The 22,120-nt window shown below is 40.7% G+C and overlaps 2 protein-coding genes across 3 annotated transcripts in view; both read left to right on the top strand.

Annotated features, from left to right (window-relative positions):
• The window catches only part of ovch1 (ovochymase 1), a 136,099-nt gene extending 133,999 nt beyond the window's left edge, over positions 1-2,100 (top strand). For both annotated transcript variants that reach the window (XM_017494590.3, XM_017494591.3), the window contains 5 exons: positions 96-321; positions 448-599; positions 1,309-1,407; positions 1,524-1,660; positions 1,820-2,100. In XM_017494590.3, the coding sequence (XP_017350079.1) occupies positions 96-321; positions 448-599; positions 1,309-1,407; positions 1,524-1,660; positions 1,820-1,990 (785 nt within the window). In that variant the 3' untranslated portion in view covers positions 1,991-2,100. The remainder of the gene's footprint in view (positions 1-95; positions 322-447; positions 600-1,308; positions 1,408-1,523; positions 1,661-1,819) is intronic.
• Positions 2,101-4,430: 2,330 nt separating this feature from the next.
• lmf2b (lipase maturation factor 2b) lies at positions 4,431-19,621 on the top strand. The gene is made up of 14 exons (XM_017494589.3): positions 4,431-4,719; positions 8,446-8,693; positions 9,697-9,725; positions 11,720-11,907; positions 12,014-12,195; positions 12,449-12,587; positions 12,759-12,893; positions 13,931-14,036; positions 14,194-14,290; positions 15,694-15,873; positions 16,271-16,439; positions 16,860-16,971; positions 18,248-18,356; positions 18,839-19,621. Exons 1-14 carry the CDS (start codon positions 4,617-4,619, stop codon positions 19,172-19,174), a joined length of 2,133 nt encoding a protein of 710 aa, XP_017350078.1. The 5' UTR covers positions 4,431-4,616; the 3' UTR covers positions 19,175-19,621.
• Positions 19,622-22,120: the final 2,499 nt, after the last annotated feature.

Here is a 22,120-nt window from a genome sequence, read left to right as displayed (position 1 = left end):
TTTTTCTTTAGGTATTGCAGGATCTCTATCCTTGGCTAAGGATGAATGAATGTTAAGCGGGTGTAAGTTTGTTCTGGTTGTGTTTTCCATGCAAGTGAAAAACTGTGGTCAGGCTGAGGTGAAACCCTGCAGGCTGGATCAAGGATTTGTAGGTTTCGAGTCATCTGAGCCCAGTGGAGAGCTGAGAGTGGCAAACGTGACCGAGGCATGTCCTCACTCCTGGCCATGGCAGGTCAGCTTGCAAAGTGAAGAACTCCACTACTGCAGTGGTACCCTCATTGACGAACGCTGGGTTCTGACTGCACGCCACTGCCGTGCTGAGTAAGTCAACCGAGCAACATGCAGGAAATTTGTTTATACCAAGATGTACTATGGCTTCTAACCTTTTGATTGTTCCAAGTAAAAAATTGGTTCCCATTTGAGGATTTGAATTGACCTCTTCTGCAGAGCTGGAGATATGGTGGTGCTTGGTGCTCATGATCTTATGGTGGGAAGTCAACAAGTATCAATCAAGGCAGTCTACAGTCAGCCCTATGATGGCAGCTACCCTCCGCTGCATGACCTCACTCTCATCTACCTCCGTGTTCCAGCTCGACTAGGTACATGACTACATCCTAGACCACAGGTTCCCAACCCAGGAGCTGGAGAACACCCAGTCTTGCACATCTTGTTTTTCCTTGCTCAAACTCCTCCACTTCAACTTAGGAAGGGCTTTTAATTAGCTGATTGGTTGAATGTGGTGTGTTGGAGCAGGGAAAACACGAACATGTGCAGGACAGGAAAGTACCCTTTGCTGTAGAACCAAAAGACCAGGGGGTGGAGTCAGACCTGATCCAGCTTGTTTTACCTGTGCAGGTTCAAACCAAAAGTCCACAGGGTAGAGACTACATGGTGTTTCAGGATGGATAAGTGTGTACAGTATTGTATAGCACCTTATGGGTCAAGGTTAGGCTTTTGGGATGAGTTGGATCAGATGCAGCTAAACCCTGTGGACTTCTGGTTCTGCAGCAAGGAGTACACCCCGTTCTGAGAGTCTCCAGGACCATGATTAGAAACCGTTACCCTAGACCGGGGTGTCCAATGTTGTCTGGAAAGGGCCAGTGTGGGTGCAGGTTTTCATTCCAACCAAGCAGGAGCCACACCTGATTCCACCTGTTTAAGTAGTTGATCTTGACTTTCAGTAGTCTCGGGTGTGGCTTCTGCTTGATTGGCATGAAAACCTGCACCCACACTGGTCCTTTCCAGATAACATTGGACACCCCTGCACTAGACCATATTGGTTTTGATGGTATGCTGGGTTTCCTCCAGGATCTTCAGTATTGCCAGTTTGTATCCCAGATGAAGACATGACGTTTGATCAAGGCTTGTCTTGTGTGGTAACAGGATGGGGTTATAAAAGATCAACACGTAAGCTTCACTATTTGCTTAAAACATACATCCTTTATCCCCTCTTGTAGTATGACAGTATAAGAATGAGCTTGGGGGGGTTCCCTCCCCCCTCTTTTCCTTCTGTTTGTCTTTAGCAAATCTGAGTCCTGATGTTCTGCATCAGGCCCAAGTGAATCCACTACCTGAGCAGGCCTGCTGGAACGGCTGGGGTCAGGTTTTCAGCTCCAATGCCCTGCTTTGCACTCAACCTGCTGCCTCATCATCCTGCCTGGTACTGTAGTTCAACTGGGCTAAGAATGAATGGAAGTCAGCAGGGGCCACTTATCACACTTTTGTATACTGTTAAATTTTCATGAGTTACTGAATGTTTTGCTGGACAACAAACTCTAACACGAACAATCTCTTTTTGGTCCCTGTTTCATCTTTGTAGGGTGATGCTGGTGCACCTCTTCTGTGCCAAAAGAATGGACAGTACTATCTGGCTGGCATGATGGCACTGGGGGTCAAGCGCTGTGATCAACAGAAACCAGCTATCTTTACTAGACTGTCTGGCTTCCAGTCCTGGATTGAGAAGATTAAGAACCATGAAGGACTAAAATAAAAGAATGCAACTTTTAATTTTGTATGTATTGGTGTACACTAATCTCCAGGGAAGACCTTTAAATGAGAACTCCATGTAGAAATGCATTAAATGTTGAAACTGGAATGTGAGATGCTGATTTGGTGCTGTATCTTTTAATTGTGAAGTTAGTGGTTGTGTGCCACTCTGATCTCACAGGGAGACATTGCTATCACAGTTGCAGAGGTTTAATAGGAAGAATTTCAGTGATCTTGGACAAAAGTATGACAGGTCTGGTTTTGCTGTCAGCTCGTAAAAACAAAAGTGCAAGAGAATGCAGTGCAGTTTTACAGCATAGCTGCAGTTACTGCAGAGTTGTGATGAGTGTGATGGCATTGGCAGTATGCGTGTGAAATTAAGCTTTGGAAGCTGATCTGGTTGAGTAATGTGTACAGATGACAAGGGGAGTGAGCTGGACAGAATAAAAGACTAAATTGCTGCTGCATCGCTTCCTTTAGGTAAAGAGGAAGCATGGACATCACTGCATCACTATCTGCTTGCAGTCATATGGCATTGTGGGTAATTTTAGGAAAATGCTAGCCAAAGTGACAATAAACCAAAAAGGTGATGGTTTACTAAAATGTTCCCTCAATTTCATTTAAAGAAATGTATCTTGATGCCGTTAAAGGATCACTTGTTAATGAGTCATTCAGGATGGAGGTTTTTATTGGGGTGTGTGTGGGGTACATTTCTATGAAACTACTCAAGAGTGATCAGTTATGCAATACAGTTCTGGGGGGGGGGGTTGTCTAGCACCCTAAAAGGTTCTTTTAATTTGTCTCTTTCTGGACTTTAATGGTGGTTATAAAAGGTTTAATATAGAACCATACAATTGTTTTTTTTTGTTTGTTTTTTTTTTTTAAAAAAAGAAAAATTAAAAAATCTAGAACCATTATCCTTGAAACACCTCTTTCAGAGTAAACCACCAGTTATGTTTTGGTTAGATGTTTGTTTGAGAAACTCCTACTCACACTGGCTAGTTTTGGATGGTTAAGTGACTTTCTCTTTCTTAAGGGGTGGTAGAAAGCACCATCTTTGAAAGAGACAGATTTCGGATCTAGTTTGTGGGGAATCGTTTGTGTTAGCTAGCTAAACTCACTTGTTCCTGAATGACATTATATTCATTGGCAATCCTGGACATCGGACACTGATGAAATGAACTTGATGTTAAGTGGGTAATCTGCTATTTGTATAGTACAAAGTTGATCAGTTTTGAGTTGCCTTCAAGTCCTGTTGGAAATATAATTATGCACTTGAACACCACCATAATGTCATTACAACTCAGGAACTCAATTTTTTTATGAGCCCTGACTTGAAGATGAATGCCACATTTACAGCAGATGATAGGATGCGAGTGTTCATTTGGCATATTAAGTGGTCAGGTTTTTTTTTCTTTCAGAAAGGCAACAACAAACATAAGGTTAGCACTGTCCATTTTTCTCCTGACTGAAACCACTGGAACATGCTAGTGATGGGAAGTTCGGTTCATTTTACCAACACGGATCTTTGAATCTCATTCAGCAAAATGAATGAATCTTTTTCGAGTCATTTTGTTAATTTCAGCAGAATATAATTAAAATGTTACATGTTTAATTCCCCATCTAATACTTGCGCAAACGATTACATTTGGAATAAAAATAAACTAAGCAAATGCAACTAAGTCTGAATTATGAGAAACAGAAATGATTAATTAAAAGCTTCGCATTTGGCCTTCAGGCTACACATTCTGTTATTTCACCTCACCTCCCGATCTGAGTCGTTCTTTCTTTTGTCACATCTGTTCACCGGATATGGAAATGATTAGTTCACCTCTCGAGTTTTCGGGTTCGAGTCGTTCATTCAACCCGTGACTGCCCCATAGACTGAATGCAGTGGGGCTGTGACGTGATGAACGAACGACTCGAACCCGAAGACTCGAGACGTGAACTAATCATTTCTGTATCAGGTACTGCATGGTGTATTTCCTATACTGCAATCACGGGAAGAATGAACAAACGACTCAAACCCAAAGACTCAAGAGCTGAACTAATCATTTCCGTTTCCTGTACAGAACCTATGGGAATGCTGCAGCACATGCGCGGTCAAAAATGAACGGATCACTCTCTGAGACAACTCGTTGTTCCGGAGTCATATTAAAGATTCGTTTAAAATGACACATCACTATAACATGCACCACTACCTAATCATAACCTCCAAAGACGAGGACTCTTACTGGGGTGGCACTAAATATCACTTAGCCACGCCCAGGACTGTAATGAATACATAAATATATAAGTACAACCCTGCCTTGCGCCCGATGTTTCCTGGGATAGGCTCCAGGCTCCCCCGCGACCCTAAAAAGGAGTAAGCGGTTGAAGATGGATGGATGGATGGATGGATGGATGGATATATAAGTACAAACTCAACGTGGCGCTCGCGCTGGTTTCGGTTTGCAGACGTCTCGCCGTCGCTGCTGCACGCGCATGTGCTCCTCCATGTGCGGAATTAACTCCACCCACGCGCTTCCACGCCACTCCAAACGTTGCTTCCCGCTCATGCGCTGAAAAAAAAAGATCCCACTTCTCTCTCTCTCTCTCTCGGAAAGCTCGGCCATATCTCTCGGAATTAAATGTGGAAAATGGGTGGCGTGCTGGTCCCAAGGGAAATGTTTCTATGGAGCATGGCGAGCATATATTTATTTGCTTTTGCGTCTCTCTACATCCAGATACCAGGTAGGAAGTAACACTCTGCCATGCACGAGATTTTTTTTTTCTTTGGGCGCGGTGCTCATTAAATCGGAATATTTCCTATTTGTTTTTGTGTGAACTGCGTGTGGGTTTTCATGCTAGAGCTCGTGCATTCAGCCGAGTGCTGTTCGGGGAAAGTATGAAAATTGAGTTCTGTACTTTTCTAGTATTCTGGGGGGGGTTTCCCCCTCCACATGCCAGTCTGTAAACTGACGCTAAACCCATGCCGAGTGCACATCGGAAAACAGACCTGCTTACAAAACGCAATAAACTATAAGAGCTGGTAGTGTTTATAAAAGTGGAATCGGATCATAAAATGGATTAGAACACCCAGCGCGTGCGACGTCTTTCTTTTAGTGGGGGGCACGAGGAGGAAAAAAAAAAGGAGCGCGTAGCAAACTGACCCGTCATCACTCTGCGTGTGCGATGACGTCACCCTCAAGCAGAAGTGTTTCTGCGCGAAGTAGCACATGATCAGTCTGACCCAATATGTGTATGGCTAATACTCCTGTGATTGTACGGTCATTAAAAAAAAGCATTTAAAATACTTAAGATAACCAATGCCTCTTGGTCTGATTTGTGGGATTGCACGCGCTCTTTAAATCTCAGGTACCATCTGCTCCATTTAAGTGGCTAGGACATGTTGTTAATTTTATATCAGTACTGTTGACCATGTAGAATCTGCTACTACAAAGTTTGACGTCCACAACTGTATAGAACGTCTTTGCATAATGAGGCATTACAGTTTTACATTTAGCAGACGCTTTTATCCAAATGAGGAAATGCAGTACAAGCAACGCGAGATCTCAAGCGGAGAACAATACAAGGAGAAATATCCTTTCACTGGAACTGAGAGACCCGAACCTGTTCCAGCATGACGATGCCCCTGTGCACAAAGCGAGCTTCGTGAAGACATGCTGTGTTAAGGTTGGAGTAGAAGAACTTGAGTGGCCTGCACAGAGCCCTGACCTCAACCCCACTGAACACCTTTGGGATGAATGGGAACACTTATTGCACCCTAGACCTCCTCACACATCAGTGCCTTGCTCTTGTGCTAGACTAGTGCTCTTGTGATGCCTCAGTGGTTAAAGTCTACTGCTCAGAAAGTCCTGAGTTCAAACCCCAGCACTGCCGAGTTGCCACTGTTGGGCCCTTGAGCAAGGCCTTTAACCTTAAATGCTCAGATGTATGAATGAGATAAATGTAAATCGCTCTGGATAAGGGCGTCTGCTAAATACCATAAATGTAAAATCTAGTGGAAAGATCGAACTTATTATACCAGAATAAATCTGGAATGAGATGTTCAACAAGCACATGAGTGTGATTGGTCAGGTGTCCACATGTTCCCCATATGGTGTATATGTACTGTGTATATACTATATGCTTTGCACACAAAAAAGCATTTGGGAAGAGCCACTTGAAGTGAATGAAACGTCAGTAAAGGTATTAGCTTTATAGCAGGAAACGGGAAATACCGGGCTTCATTATGTCTAATTGCAAACCGTGCTCTTGTTGCTTGTTCTGTCATCAGAGAGTTGCAGCGTTTTATACTAAGCTTGGTTGTTGTATTCCGGCGATATTTATAACATGGCTGAGGGGGTAATCTTCCTGCTTGTTAACATCATGCACGATCATGTGCTCATTCCGCAGTGAGATAGTAGTGACGAGAGAGTCAGAATTCATTTGCAACCGTAGGAGAAATCCGAGTAATGGGTCAGTGTTTCCTAAACTGGTTCTCTGGGACCCCCGGAAAGCCCATATTGTTGCTCTCGCTCATGTCACAGCTCTCAGATGACTTCACTAAGCAATCACAAACACTAGATGTTTGGTTCAGGAGTGTTGGGAAGAGCAAAAATGTTGAACCTTCCTGATTACTGGGTTTGAATACACTGGAACAGACTGGGTTAGCAGGGTTTAAAATGATTTTGTGTTTGAATAGAAGAGCGTTAAGCCAAGTGCAAAACCCAAACGGAGCCACACTGACTAAGCTAAGCCGTTGATCCGATCGATGTCGACGGTTCCATCATCAAAATCAGTACGTTTGTTGCGTATTGATATGAATAATTCAGAACGTTTCTACAGTTAAATCTGCATTTGTTTGAGGGTTGAAACTCAGCAGTATAATTGTCTCCTTTGTGCATGTAGGGTCGCTCGAGGCGTGATTGTCGGATTAAGAGAAAGCTAAATGGGAAAAAAACAAAACACATGACACAGACACTACCATGTAGATACACTCACAGCATATTACCAACCTGCTAAACGTACACACTCGATATTACAGATCCTGCATGTTTAATGGCGCTTTCCTTGTACTTGAGCGTGTCTTTGCGTGTTACGAGGTGAAAGAGGGAAGGAGTGGCACATTTCCAAAAAAAAAAAATTATGTAAAAAAGCTTACTGTTCACTTCTGGTTGTTTTCATACAGATCAACTCTGATCATGTATGACTGGACGAGCGGTGCTTAACACTCAAAGGAACTAATTTCGTGAAAGCTATACTGTCATTTTGTCAGAGGTTCAGAAGCATCTGATTGGCTTTGCAGAGTCGGGTCAAATCCAGCAGCACACCATGTGTAATGTGTGTAATTCTACCTAGCTATGCTTCCCAAAGCAACAAATATAGTTTGAAGACAGTACAAAAACATGCTTTTTTTTTTTTTTTTTTTTTTTTTTTTTGGTAAAATACATGCATTGCATTAGGCAAAAGAAAATCAGTATTCAAAAGAAAATCCGTATTCTTGCACAGCTCTGGGAAAATATGGTATTAAATGCACCCATTTTCAGACCTGGAACTTCATCAAATATTTTGGAAAACATATGGATGATATTGTCAAGTTTTTAAATCCGTTGTCTTTAGACTAGAGATGTAAGGCTTCAACAGGATACGAATACATTTGGTGGGGGAAAAAAAATTGTTGTTTTTTTTAATAAAAAATTTTATGCTTGCTCACACTTTGCACACATTGAGACCAGAGCAGTCCTGTGAGAAGCCAGAAAACATCACCTAAGCAGAAGATTTTTTTAAAATGTATGTCATCAGATATGAAGCGTGAGAGCGTATGTGTGCTGGATTATGTTCTTCACCATCTCTTTAGCTGCCTGGTCAGGGTCGTGTTGGTTTAAATTAGGCCACAAGTTTGTTTATATTTTGGGAAACCGAGCCAACTACGTTGATTGGAACAGACTGTGGTCAGGTACGAATAAATCTAACGGTGCTAGTGGAGTTAAAGTAATCTCGCTCACATCTCCAGTTAAGATTGCTACATGTCACTAGCTGAGGTTGAGGAAGTGTTTTAGGATCCAATCAAAATATGGCTAGTAGTACTACACTGCTTCCTTGATTTGAGACATTTCCTCATTTTCTTCACCCATGCAGCCTCACTAATGCATACCACACTTCATGTTTTACCTTTCCGTGATCCAGTTAATGATGCATACACGTCAGATGAGAAACTGAGCATCGTAGAAAGTCTGCCAACTTAAAAAAAAAAAAAAAAACCCCAAACAAAACAAGGAAAGGTCAAGAATGATTTTATCATGTTTCAATACACAGCATGTAAATGTGTTTATGAAGGAGTCTGTATTTAATTTTGCCCTGAATGTTCTGCAGAGCCGACGTGAACAAATTGATCTCTGCGTTTTAGTTGTCTTGACTTTATATGCTTTATATGCTATGTGTTGTAAGGTGATTCGTGTGTGTTAATGTGTGCAGGTCTGTATGGAGAGGATGGTATAAAGCCAGTGCGTATACCTCGAGTGCAGACGCCCCTGCTGGAGAAGCTGAAGGACATCCCGTCACTCCTGTGGCTGGCTCCGTCCTTGAGCATCGGACCTCAGCAGGGTCTGGAGCTCATCTGCCTGTTGGGGGCGCTGCTGAGCCTGGGAGCCGTGCTTCTGAGTGGCCTGAGAGACTGTCTGGTTTATTTCTGCCTCTGGGCGCTTTACCTTTCCCTGTACACTGTGAGTTTCTCTCTACACACCTGTTTGTTCATAGCGCACCGAATACAATTGCGCAACAACAAAAAATTTGGCATCCGTTGGGATTTGGGCGTATTTAAAAGGAACAAAAGGGAGAAAATCATCCAATTTGTTCAATGTTTTTCTTTTTCTTTCTGCGTAACAACAGTTTCGGACGATGTTGTCTTAATTGTAATGATAATCACAGCACAACCAGGAAAAAAAATAATAAACATGTTGACGTAAATGACTATTTTAAACGTATGATGCCACAGCGCTGTTGGATTCTCAATTCTGATTGGTTAACAGTGATGGTTAATTTTCTATAGCGACAGTTCTGACTGTAGTGCCGGCTATAATTGAATTCGCAGGGTTTTATATCAATATTCGTGTGAAAACGGTTTTGCTTTTACGTTAATAACTTGTATGGTAGATGTGCCACATAAACAGTTTTGTTTATAAAAAAAAAATGTATTTAAAATCGGCACTTTGTAAAAATCCAAGGTAAAGCTGTAAATGTAAGTGTTCCAACACGGGGAAGTCTTCAGGATCGAGGAACGTTTGCGCTTTCGGTAACCTGTTGAGCTGCATTTTGTTTGTCTAATTAACGTTATTAGAGGAATGGATAGAAAGAATGAGGTCATTCTTTAATAAATAAAAACCTCTGCGTGGAAACAGTAACTCTATTTTGCATCGGGGGAAACAAATCATTTTCTACTCAACGTGTGAGTGAGTAATAATGATATATTTGGTTAATGAGCATACTCTCCAGATATTTAGCATATAGGCTAAAATACCAAGGCATGCAAGGTAACTGTGTCTACATGTGCATGACCTAATACTCGTTTCTCTTGTGTTTAGTGCACACGCAAAGTGGCAGTGAATCCTTCCAGTTTAAAATAGGGGACTGGTGCATGGACATGTTGTTTTTAGCTAGATTTATTAGCCATGTAGATTTCAGGTTGCAATTAGTGTTTGTTTGTTTGTTTGTTTGTTTTTTTGGCAGGTTGGGGGAGATTTCCTTCACTCCGAGTGGTGAGTCCTTTACGTCACCTATTTTTTGTATTCTCCGGTTACTTATTGAACAAGTTGCAAAGCCAGACTGAATGTCACATCAATATTAACAGAATATAAATCCAAATGAAATGTAAGTTGTCCATCATTAAATCAACATTGCTGCATCAATTTTTCAATAATGGTTTCCTGGTACCTCAGGACGGATTACTGCAAGATTGACAATCATTCCATCTACCAGCTGTTTAAATAAAATTGCAGTTCAAATCTTCAGCATGTTGATAGTGTGTGTGTCTGAGTAACAGACTAATCAAACTTGCCAGTGCATGCCAATGATTTTATATGTATGTATGGGTGGAAGTTATGACCGGGAACCAAATGTCATCTAGTGGCTGCCTGTGTTACACTTTTTAACCATTCCCATGTTACTGAATGGAAGCACACACACACACACATACACATATAGATAAATATACACACAAAGTGGGAAATAAGTATTGGACATGTCAACATTTTTTTTTTTCAGTAAATATATTTCCGATGAGGCTATTCACATGAAATTTTCACCAGACATCAGTATTAACTCAAGAAATCTGTAAATATAAAGAATTCACAACATTAAAGTCTATAAATAGTTATGTGTAATAAAGTGGAATTTCACGGGAAAAAAGAATTGAACACGCTACGAAAAACCTGTTCTCCAAGGCAAGTAATACCACCTATTTGTGTAAATTAATAACAGTAGGGTTAGTAAATTAATGGTCTATAAAAATGCTTTTCATTACCAAGGTGTCACACAAGAAACATCTCATGATGGGTAAAAGCAAAGAGCTCTCGCAAGACCTTCACAACCTTATTGTTGAGAAACATATTGATGGAATCGGATACAGACGTATTTCACAACTTCTGAATCCTCCAGTAAGCACCATTGGGGCCGTTATCCACAAGTGGAAGCAACATCACTCCGTCATCAACCGGACACGCACAGGAACTCCTCGCAAGATTTCTGACCAGAGAGTCAGAAGAATAGTCAGAAGATTAGCCCAAGAGCCAAGGACCACTCGGAAAGAGCTCCAGAAACACTTGGGGGCAGCAGGTGCCATCGTCACAGAGAAAACAATAGGCAATGCACTACACTGCTCACGCTCACCCCGCAAGACTCCATTACTAAAGAAAAGGCATGTCGAAGCTCGTTTAAAGTTTGCTGCAACTCATTTGGACAAGAATATGAAATACTGGGAGAGTGTAGTCTGGTCAGACGAGAGCAAAATTGAACTTTTTGGCTGTCATACTTCACACCATGTCTGGAGAAGAAATGACACTGCACACTTGAGAAGAATCTGCTGCCATCCACCAGGAGGAGGAGGATGAAGATGAGACGTGGGTGGAGCTTCCAGCAGGACAACGATCCTGAGCATACAGCAAAGGAAACTCTCAACTGGTTTCAGAGAAAAAAAATCAAGGTGTTGGAATGGCCCAGTCAATCACCTGACTCGAATCCAACTGATTTAAAGACTTAAACATAATGACTTAAATCTTTAAATTTAAAGATTTAAGACAACATTTAAAGACAATATGTTTAGAAGAATTTTCCAAAATCACACCTGAATACTGCGGCTAATTTAATTTCTTCATACAGGAAGCGTCTTGAAGCTGTCATTATAAGCAAAAGCTTCTGCACTAAGTATTAAATACATTTCAGTTAGCGTCTTCAATACTTTTTCCCCCGTGTCATTCCACTTTATTACACATAACTTTATTTATGGACTTTAATGTTTGGATTTCTTTATAAATGTGGAGTTCTTGAGTTAATACCAACGTCTGTCGAAAATGTCATGTGAATAACTTAATTGGAAATATATTTACTGAAAAAATTTCCGTGTGTGTATTTATCACACACACATTAAAAAAAATATATAATATAGTGATTGGTACAGACACACCTGTTTGTTGTCCATCCTGTTCAGATCCTGAGTGTTTTGTGCAGTTTTCCGTAATTTGTTCTCCATTTTTAGGGACAGTCTTCTGTTGGAGGCAGGGTTTCTGGCCTTCCTGGTCGCGCCATGGGGTTTACTTCGAAGGTCCTCTGCTCCACACGATTCTGTGACCTTCTGGTTGACCCGCTGGCTGCTCTTCAGGGTCGTGTTTTGCACCGGGGTGAGCAAGCTGGCCAGTGGTGACCCGTGCTGGTGGGACCTCACCGGTGTGTATTTGTGTTTTGGACAAACCTAGAAAGAGCCTAAATTTAGGTTTTATTTTGTGTGAGGTTTCAGAACATCCTTACACGATTCGCTAATCCCTTTTCGCAGCACTGAGTCGGCATTATGACACCCAAGCAACTCCCACCCCCTTGGCCTGGTACACACATCAGCTTCCTGATTGGTTGTCAAGGCTCGGTGCGGTTTGCATGTTAGCAGTTGAGATTGCCGTTCCTCTACTGATGTTCTTCATTCCTGTTCGTGGATTAAGACTCAGTGCCTTTTCCATTCTGGTAAGGCATGTGTGTTACATGTTACAAACTAAATGTAACTATTAATGAATAAAAAGTATGATGTCATATTTTAATGGATAATTGGCAAATTGCTTTTATTGGGCAACTTCTGGGTTAGAGTAACTCTGCTTCATGCATCATTGATAATCTCCTTGTAACTGCATGCACCAAGTGAGTTATTCCTTGCTTAATAAAGAATCTCAATTTGTTGTCATTTTCTTGCTATTGTTTTCTTTGTACTTCTGTTTTCCAGGTGGTTCTCCAGCTCTGTAACATCCTGTTAGGTGGCTGCAGCCTTTTCCACCTGCTGACCATCGCACTGAGCTTCTCTCTGCTGGATGATGAGGTGTTGGACTGCTCGCCAGTCTCCAAGAAGAAGGCCAAGACTAAGAGTATGATTTTACTTTGACTAAAACTTTACTGCATTCACTAAAGTGGGTAAAGCATGTGGAGGGGGAATCCCAGAATTGTAATTAATTCATGTTTCTCTCTCTCTCTCTCTCTCTCTCTGTGTGTCCATATGTTTTTGTTTTTTTTTGGTTTGTTGTTTTGTTTTCTTTCAGCTTGGGGCCAGTTTTTGGTCTCAAGTCTGAATTTTCTTTTCAGGCTCGTCGTCCATCTCCTCATTATTTTCAGTGCAGTAATGTTCTTCAAACTGGAGATCAATTGGGAAAAGAAGATTGTGACATCTAAACCAAGTGAGTCAACGTTTAAATTCAGGCTCTCTGTATTGGTATAGAATTGCCATACCCTGTCACGCTTTGCTGTTTTTGCCCACGTCTATCATGATACACATTCAGTTTATCTTCTAACTCAAATAAGCTACAGTTCAATGCAAAAGATTGTGTCCCCCTAGGTGTCTGATATATTGGTGGGGTGACAGAAAATGTGCTATATTGCAATTTATCTACAAAAAACTGAAAATCCTGCAGCAAGACAACGATCCGAAATCAACAGGTTCAAAGTCAGCGTTTTGCCATGACGCTTCTGTCTTCTGATCTGAAAAAGACAAATCAGAGCCTGTTATGAAGGCAAAGGAGATGTATATCTGTCTAGCTATCTCTTTCTTTCTTTTCTTTTGGACACGTGTAGTCACCAATGCGTGTCAGTTCTGACCTTGCATTGTATTTGCACTAAACGTTCATTAGCCCGTGAGCTCTCAGTCAGGACAGCCAGACTCTACAACTTCTAAGAACATAATTTGATCTACTTTGAGCGAGTCCAGCTAGTCAGAAGGGCAAAAGGGTCAATCAAATGCAGTGGCTGACTGTGGTGCTATAGGTGTCAAGTTATGCAACTGTTAATCAGGACAATTCACCATGATTGCATTAGTTAATGTAAATTAAAGCAATGATTGAGTATGACTAGACGGAGAGTAGAAAAGTCACTCGTGCTAGCCTTAGACCACCTTCCTGTGTCAATCATCTTTATCTAGCTTGGTTTGTTCCCCACAACACCACACTACACCTAAAAAAAATCAAAGGCTACTTCTGGCCGTGAGCGGTGACGAGCCCAACACTTCATTTATCCTCACAAAACAATAACAATAGCAGCACATCCTAACGTGTTTTATTCCATTATACCATACCAATCCACCAACCTTTACAATTTCTTTAATGTATACTAGTCAGCTTCAAGACATATGCATTTAGTTATGTTGATAACGATTCATACGTTTTTATAAATTTTTCTCCTGTCTGCTGATATGATGTCCATTGGTATTTCTTCATTACAGCCTTTTCCCAAGAACGCTTTAATGACTTTGTGAGCCAGATCCAGTTTCCTAGCATTTGGATCGGAGTGCTTTCCCTGACTTGGGAAGTTGTAGCTGCCCTGCTTAAGTAAGAAGTTTTTCCCCATCTTCATTTCCTTTTTTATAAATTTTTTTTAAAATTATTTTTTTTAACTCCACTGTAAAGCTAATCATGAAGAATGATGATCAGGTGGTATGAATATTACAATAATTGCAAACCTCTCTGCGCTGTCTGACTTTCCTAGGTGCTTGTATGTACGAGGCGTCCTGGGCAAGCTGTGGGCGATCATCCAGTGGCTCACGTTCACTGTTGCTGTCGTCGGGGTTTTCTCCCTCAGCCTTGTACGTAACGATGCAGAAATATTAATCGTTCTAAAACAGGTTTTAATATTCTGTTTTATTACCTCTGCACTGGATGAACAACCTTGCAAACCTGTACACATTTGGCATAGGAGCTCTGCATTTTAACACTGGTAGTGCGCTGCTATGAGTTAACACTCAAAAATACACTAAAAAGGGTACTTGGATGGATGGATGGATTGAAGGATGGTTGGATGGATTGAAAAATGGGTGGATGGTCGGATGATTTGATTTGATGGTTGGATGGATTGAATGATAGATTGATTGATTGGTGGTTGGATGGTTTCATTTGCTGGCTAGATTGATGGATTGAAGAATGGATGGATGGTTGGATGATTGAATAATATATTGATGGATGGATGGATTGAATAATGGATGGATTTGATGGATGTTTGGATGGATTGATTGATGGTTGGATGCTTTGATTTGATGGATGGATTGATGGCTTGAATGATGGATGGATTGGTGGTCTGATGGATGGATGGATTGAAGGCAAGGGTTGGATGGATTGAATGATAGTGATAGTTGGATGGTTTGATTTGATGGGTGAATGGATTAATGGATGGATTTGATGGATGGTTGGATGGATTGAATAATAGATTGACTGATGGTTGGATGCTTTGATTTGATGGCTTGAATGATGGATTGATGGTTTGATGGAATGAATGATGGATTGATTGATCCCAGAGAGACACCAAATACTACTAAGACATCCTTATCTGTAGATCAGTAAGTAAGGTAGATGTCCTGTGGAATAAAGTGTCCAGATAATAATTTTACAATGAATTAATGAAAATAATAAAAACAGAACAGTAAAGCGCAAACTATATATATATATATATATATATATATATATATATATATATATATATATATATATATATATATATATATATATATATAATTCTAACATTTAGAGAACTATATTTATTTATTAGAGACAACACTGGAACCTTTTTGGCTGGAAATGGTCACAAACGTCCTATTTATACGGGGTTTTATGGTAACCACCAGGCGCTTGTGTGGGTATAAAAGCCGTCGCTCATCTGTTTCAGCTAAGATGTGGATAGTAAAAACGTTTACATGTGCAATTTCTTATTAACAGCTGTGCTATTCTTTGTAAGCATACTTTCGGGATAATTTCTGGCCACGTTACACTGTCGGTTGGATATTTTGGTTAATGGACTGCCCAAATATCTGGTCAGAGGTGTTCTCATACCCCTCTGGTTAGGTATTATTGTGATTCTAGTTTGTATGTACAGTATTAGCTCTCATTCATCTCACTTGTAATTTTCTGTGGGTGCAAAAAAAAAAAGCTTCATTAATATTCACTACTCCTCAAAACAGTGCTGCAAGTTAATAGTTGTTTTGTTTATCCTCTCAAGGTTCCGTACAGTGCCATGGGAGGAATGTCCAGCAAAATCATACCCAAGGTGAGGGAGGCCTTTGAAGCTGTGGAAAAGTTTCACCTCGTCAGTTCATATGGTATTCCGCATAGAATGATTCCTCCTGCAGGACGGCCTGAGATCGTCCTCGAAGGCAGCATGGATAAGAAAACATGGAAGGTAAGAACGGACATTACCCATGGCTTATGGAAGGAAAACATGGACGCTAAGAACCTTTTTAGATTACACATAACTTCTACCTAATAGAAAATGAGCAACAAGCCTGTTGTGCTTTTGCCTTTTAGGATTTAGAGGAATTTTAAATCTATAACCTGGCTGACTGTACATGTAATTGATAAAATGCGACTTTTTTTTCCCTATGCGAATAAGATTGTAAGTCTAGTTAATATATCAGCTAGATCACTACATTTCAACACACTTGGCTAATGCTAATTTTCTGCTCGATTTCATCCTTAGCGTGTTGGTCTATTCCCAGTAGAGAGCATCGTCGTGGCTTTATTGTCTGCTCTGCGTCTTTCCTGATACAGACTCTTAAATCGGTCTGTGTATCTTACAGGAGCTGAGCTTCATGTATAAGCCGGGCAGTACGAGTGGAGTTCCTGCAGTTTTCGGGCCTCACGAGCCGCGGTTAGACTGGCTGCTGTGGGAAGCTGCTCGAGAAAACCATGACCAGAACCCCTGGTTTACAGGCCTGATCCAGCGCCTGCTGGAGGGCAAACAGGATGGTGAGTTAACACAGACACTACAGGATGCTCCAGAAGTCAGAGTACATTATCGAACAGTTCTCACTGACTAATGAAGTTTAGTTCAGTTATATTTATTAAACAGGACATGCTGCATTTCATATACATGCATGTAATGAATAAAACACTTGGGGGAATGCTGTTAAAGTAAAATGATCAGTGGCGTGATGCGGCTCAAATCACCTCAGAGTTTCCAGTAACTACGACTATAATCGCTGAGTTTAGTGTCTGATGCATTCACACGTCTCGCAAGACGGAAAGCAAAATGTGTACTCGGGTTAACAGACTGATTTATTGAAAGCCAGTGAAAGTGTTCTTGAGTTTTCTCTCTCTCTCTCTGTGTGTGTGTGTGTGTGTGTGTGTGTGTGTGTGTGTGTGTGTGTGTGTGTGTGTTTACTGTAGTGGTGAGTCTGCTGCAGGTGGATGAAGCTCAGTATCCTTTCAGCTCCAAACCACCAGCTTTCATCAGGGCTAAAGTCTACCACTACCGTTTCACCCACACTCCTGAGGACGGGTGAGTCGAGCACCGCGTTCACACCATCACAGTCAGGCTTTATATTTACATACGCAGTGGTTACTTTTTCACAATGTGGGGGCACAGAGTGGAGCATTGCTGCCTCATAGCTCCAGGGTCTCCAGTTCGATCCTTACAACACATACAGGAAACTAGAGCTGCAACAACTAATCGATAAAATAGATAATAATCGATTATTAAACTCATTGTCAAGGAATCGCATTATCGATTAGTCGGTCTACGTGCGGCACGGGATACGCTTACTCATTACGTCACTTCTGTTCTGCAAACACGCTTCTAAATACTAAAATTGTGTCCCAAATGATGTACTCTATGCTTACACTATGCACTGTGTACTCTACAATCTAGTGTATGAATTTTAGAAAGGTAATATCGTCTCAAATGGAACACTAGCGGTTTTTTACTAACCGGAATTATAAGCCGCTTCCCAGTCGATGGCTATGATGTCATACGTGTGTAACGTGACGCCGCTAGCTTTAGCAGATACCCAGTGTCCAGTGTCAGTTTACTGTTTGTTAGCGTTATATTTTATTCCCAACATGACCTCCCGTCACCATCAGACGGAGACGTAATCAGACAGTGACTGAAGAAGAAAGTGTGTGATCTCCAAGTCCTCTAAGGCAGGGGGGGCGTTTTATATTAAACACCGCGGAGAAGACTGTAACCCGCGAACTTTACAAAGCGGCGCTTGTGTAGCACGGAAGCACGACAATGATGCACGAGCACAAACTTGTTTATATCCAATATGTTCCTCTGTGCAAGGGGTCGCGGAAACTGGTACAAGTTGCTTACAAGATTTGGTTTAATTCCAGTTTATTGTTGTTATTTGCACGCTTGCAGTGTGACTTCTGTCGTTTATTAGAACAGGAGCGATCTGTTAGTAAGGAGGCCGCGTCGTTCCTCACTCGCAGTGTAGACACGGTGATGAGTGGGAGCGCGAATAAGATCTGTAATGTCTAAAACTGTATGATCAAAATAAACAGAAGTAAAACAATATGCCTAAAGACAGTGAGGAACAGAAAACACACGGTGAGTGAAAGGGAGTTTTTATTATTAATTTAGGACTGTAGTTTAATTCAATGCAAAAATATCTGTGTGTGTGTAATCAGCCGAATGATCGCTTATGAAAATAATGGTTAGTTGCAGCCCTGCAGGAAACTCACTTCATGTTACAGGAAGCCGCTCTTAATCTGTTTTCTGATCAGTCCTATTTTGTGTTGTCCTCAAAGCCATGGGTTATTGTATTATGTGGCAGGACGGAAGCACTGACGTGGTGGAACCGGCAGTATGTGAGGGAATTCTTTCCCACAGTGCACTTGGGTGACCCTGCACTTGATGAGTTGCTGAGTGAAGCTGGACTTAAGGTAATGCGAGCGTCTTCATTAATCTTCATGAGTTTCCCCAAGTTTTTCATATGTAAGGGATAAAACACACGGGGTTGTGATGATGTAGGACAATATTCAAAAATTCGGCGGTGTGATGCAGCATGACCCGAAGCGGAGACACTCTTACCGCTCCGAAGTTAATTCTTTCCAGTTACTTCACCTTATCAACAATTACACACGTTTTTAATCTCAGTTAATGATATATGGATCATCCACCAAGTCCCTGTCTATGTTGTTACGATAGAAACGATGACGTAGTACAGACTAAGCTACAGGAAATTATCACATCTCATAATGTAGTAGCTTTAGCTATCATATTGTATCCTGTTGCTATGACGCCAGTTGTTTTAATATCTCATTGTATTGTTGGTAAATGTTATGTTGTTAATGTTGGATATGCTGTTTGTGTGTGTGTGCGTGTGCGTGTGTGTGTGTGTGTGTGTGTGTGTGTGTTCATTCAGGAGGATTTCCCAGTCCAGCCTGTTTCCGACACACCTCTATCACAGGCTCTGAGTTTGCTCCAAAGCCGGGCTAAGGGTCTTTCTGGACACCTGCTGACTTCAAGCCTGTTCGCCACCGTGGTCTCCGTCCTCCTCATCAAAGCCTTGTTCTCTCGGACCAGGAGCACTAAAGGCACCAAACCCAGATCTGCTGTACCCGAACAGAAGAGTAAGAAACCCAGAGACCACACCGAACCCTCTGAGAAAAGCCGCGGTGCCTCCAGCCGAGGAGGCAGGAAGGAGAACTCTGAAGAGAGGAAGCTGGACTCTGATAAAAGCCCACGCAAGAGGAAGTGAGCTCCGAAACGCCACGTCCGGCAAAGGTGGAGGATTTATTCTCAGGTGTATTACCGTCCAAGTCTATACATTAAATTATTTTTCTAAACCCCCTCTCTGATTAGCAAAGTGTTATTTGGTCTAAGCACAGATTACAGCTTTATATCGTATAAACCAGGGCTTTGAACGATCGCGCGTCTTCTTTGCATAGTGTGTGTATTGGATTTGTTTATTTTTCTCCGTAAGGGCTCTAAACTCGACCGCTTTCTCCGATAACCTGGTAACTATTTCTCCTAAGTTCAGAATTGGTTTGAAATCTTTGGAGTTGTTGATATTTTTATAGGATCTTTTCAAAAGCAATCTGCATATCATCTTTAATCATGTTCACCTAAAGACATAATGTTGAGATGTGTATTTTTGTCCCATGGTCTAAACCTCTGACGATTATTAAATGTGTGATGTTTGGTAGTTGAGTGTTGTGGTTTATTTTTATTTTTTGTCTTGCCTAAATGAATTCATCCATGTATTATTTCCAGCTTTATTCCAATATCAGATTTTTTCCACACAATATTTCTTGATTCTGATTGGTTGCAAGGTGTTGATTAATCTTCTATAACAGCATCTCTGACAATAGTTCTGAATGTAACTCAGATGTAACTCAAGTCACAGGATTACTGTATATTAATATTAACATGCCCGCTCTAATACATTATCATCTCTGTAGTAACAGTTGATCAACAGGGACTGTTTTAACAATAAATTTACAGTTTCATAATAAATTGATTTTAATTTAAGAAAGGAAAAATTAATAATCGTTTTGGTGAGCTTTTCTGTAAGGAGAAGATTAACATTTATGGAAAGAGTCTCCAGTGTAACAGTCAGTACGTTGTCCACCGCAGGAAATTCTTCAGGACAGAGGATTTTGCACTTCCTGGTTCCTCTGTAACAGGACAAGCTGTCTTCTTTTTTTTTTTTTTTTTTTTTTTTTTTTTTCTTTTTTTTTCTTCCCCCTCATGGATGTTCACAACATTAAATGCAACTATAAATGAGTAAAATTACATGTCATTAAGTAATAATAAAGAAAGTGTAACCCTTGACGTATTGCTGTGCCGTAAGAGGAGTAAAACACTTCCATGCTATTATTGGAAAATAATCTGCTTCAGGGTATCACCTGTAACTTCATAATCCCACTGAATTGTTGATTATTTTCTTATAACAATAACCCCATGCCAGTGGTGCTTTTCCTTACACAATCAAATGACTTACTGCTCTTTCTCAGATAATCAATTTTGGAAACATCTCACTGCAGTAAACGTTACACATTACTCTTAATCGCCACATGATGGCAGCGTAACTTTAAGAGACTAGAAGTCCATGGCAGAGATTAATTTTTTTGGTCAAGAGTCTAAAATATGCACATGCAAAGACTTTTAATAATCATATATTTATGCTACACTATGGCCAAATGTTTGTGGACACCTAATCATTGAACATCTGCCTATTTGCTGATTTAGTCCCCTTTTTTTGCTGTTCTAATACCCTCCACTCTTCTGGGAAAGCTTTAATCTAGATTCAACCACAAGATCATTAAAGAGATCAGGCACAATGATGTTGGGGGAGGACGTCTGGTGTACAGTCAGCGTTCCAGTTCATCCCAGAGATGTTCAGTGGCGTGTTTGCAGGACGCTCGAGTTCTACTCCTAATGTACAGATGAACAGAATGCTGAATATGAACCTGCTTATGAGAACAGTGGTGTGCACTGGATCTCTGCTTCATGCTGGATATAGCCCTGAATTAAACACACACTCAGCAATTTCCTGCATTCTCTTCTTTGTGTGTGTGTGTGTGTGTGTGTGTGTGTGTGTGTGTGTGTGTGTGTGTGTGTGAGAGTGAGTGAGAGAGTTTTGTGCCTTATTTATTTATTATTTTTTATTCTAATACAAGAAGCAAGGCTTAGAAAAGCTTGTAGTCAGTATTCTGAAGTAGTGTGAGATGGCGACATCTAGTGTTCAAAGAAAGCCATTTTTAAAAAACCTTCTAAGAAGCTGAGTTTAACGAGACTTTAAATAATAATAATAATAATAATAATAATAATAATAATCCACTGGCTGCTTTAGTAAAGCTGTAGATTTCACCCACCTCACTTGTGGCTCATTTAAACAGAACCAGATATATCCTACTACTACTTCTATATTCAGTGGCGATGTTCAACATCTGGAGCTACAATTGTGACTCCATGATTTACTACTTCTTTTTTTTTGTTTTGTTTTGTTTTTTTGCAGTGACTTTAAGCTACAGTGAAAGCCAGTTGGCGATGTTTCGTAGTTATCCTTGTGTGCTGGTAAACCAGTAAATGAAGATTTTGTTCATTTTCTACAGAATAATATGGTTCTTTCAAAGCAGGGATGTGACCACTTCAATTCAGGCTTCACATCACATCTCTGGGAGGTCTATTATGCAATCCATACACATTTAATTACACATTTTCCAATAACAGCACATCCCGAAGTGTTTTATTCCAATCATTTGAACATGATTACACCTTTTTAATTATTACTGAACAACAGGTGCGGAACCTCTGTGAGACTAGGAAGTCCCTGTTATCACTTACTTTGTCAGCTGTAAACAGTCATCCCCTCACCAGCCTCTCTTTTATTCTCTCTCTTAAAGTTAGTTAGACAAAAAACAGCATGTCATTGCACCAAGAACCCAGAAAGCACACATTCCTCTGTCAGTTACTGACAGTTACAAAGCACTGACACTGGAGACTTCTTCCATACATATTAAATAAATGTCTCCTTACAGAAATGTCACCATATCAATGATTATACATTATTAAAATTATTGACCACGACTGTTTATCATTGCTATAAAGTCAGAACAGGAACTAACCAGTCTCGTGGAGGGTTCACAATTTATTGTAGCTATTAAAAGTAACTATAAAATGTAATTATAAAGGGTTTAAA

The sequence above is a fragment of the Ictalurus punctatus genome, chromosome 19 (assembly GCF_001660625.3).
Source record: "Ictalurus punctatus breed USDA103 chromosome 19, Coco_2.0, whole genome shotgun sequence".
In the NCBI taxonomy this organism is placed as follows: domain Eukaryota; kingdom Metazoa; phylum Chordata; class Actinopteri; order Siluriformes; family Ictaluridae; genus Ictalurus; species Ictalurus punctatus.
The sequence above is the reverse complement of the archived record's forward strand: the minus strand, read 5'-3'. Positions and strand labels throughout refer to the sequence as shown.

What these genes read in the sequence shown, in the direction of transcription:
- lmf2b (XM_017494589.3), top strand. Translation starts at nt 4,617, where the DNA reads ATGTGGAAAATGGGTGGCGTGCTGGTCCCAAGGGAAATGTTTCTATGG. An exon ending in GTTGTAGCTGCCCTGCTTAA is followed by an intron (nt 14,037 to 14,193) that starts GTAAGAAGTTTT and finishes TGACTTTCCTAG; the next exon opens with GTGCTTGTATGTACGAGGCG. An exon ending in GGGTTTTCTCCCTCAGCCTT is followed by an intron (nt 14,291 to 15,693) that starts GTACGTAACGAT and finishes TATCCTCTCAAG; the next exon opens with GTTCCGTACAGTGCCATGGG.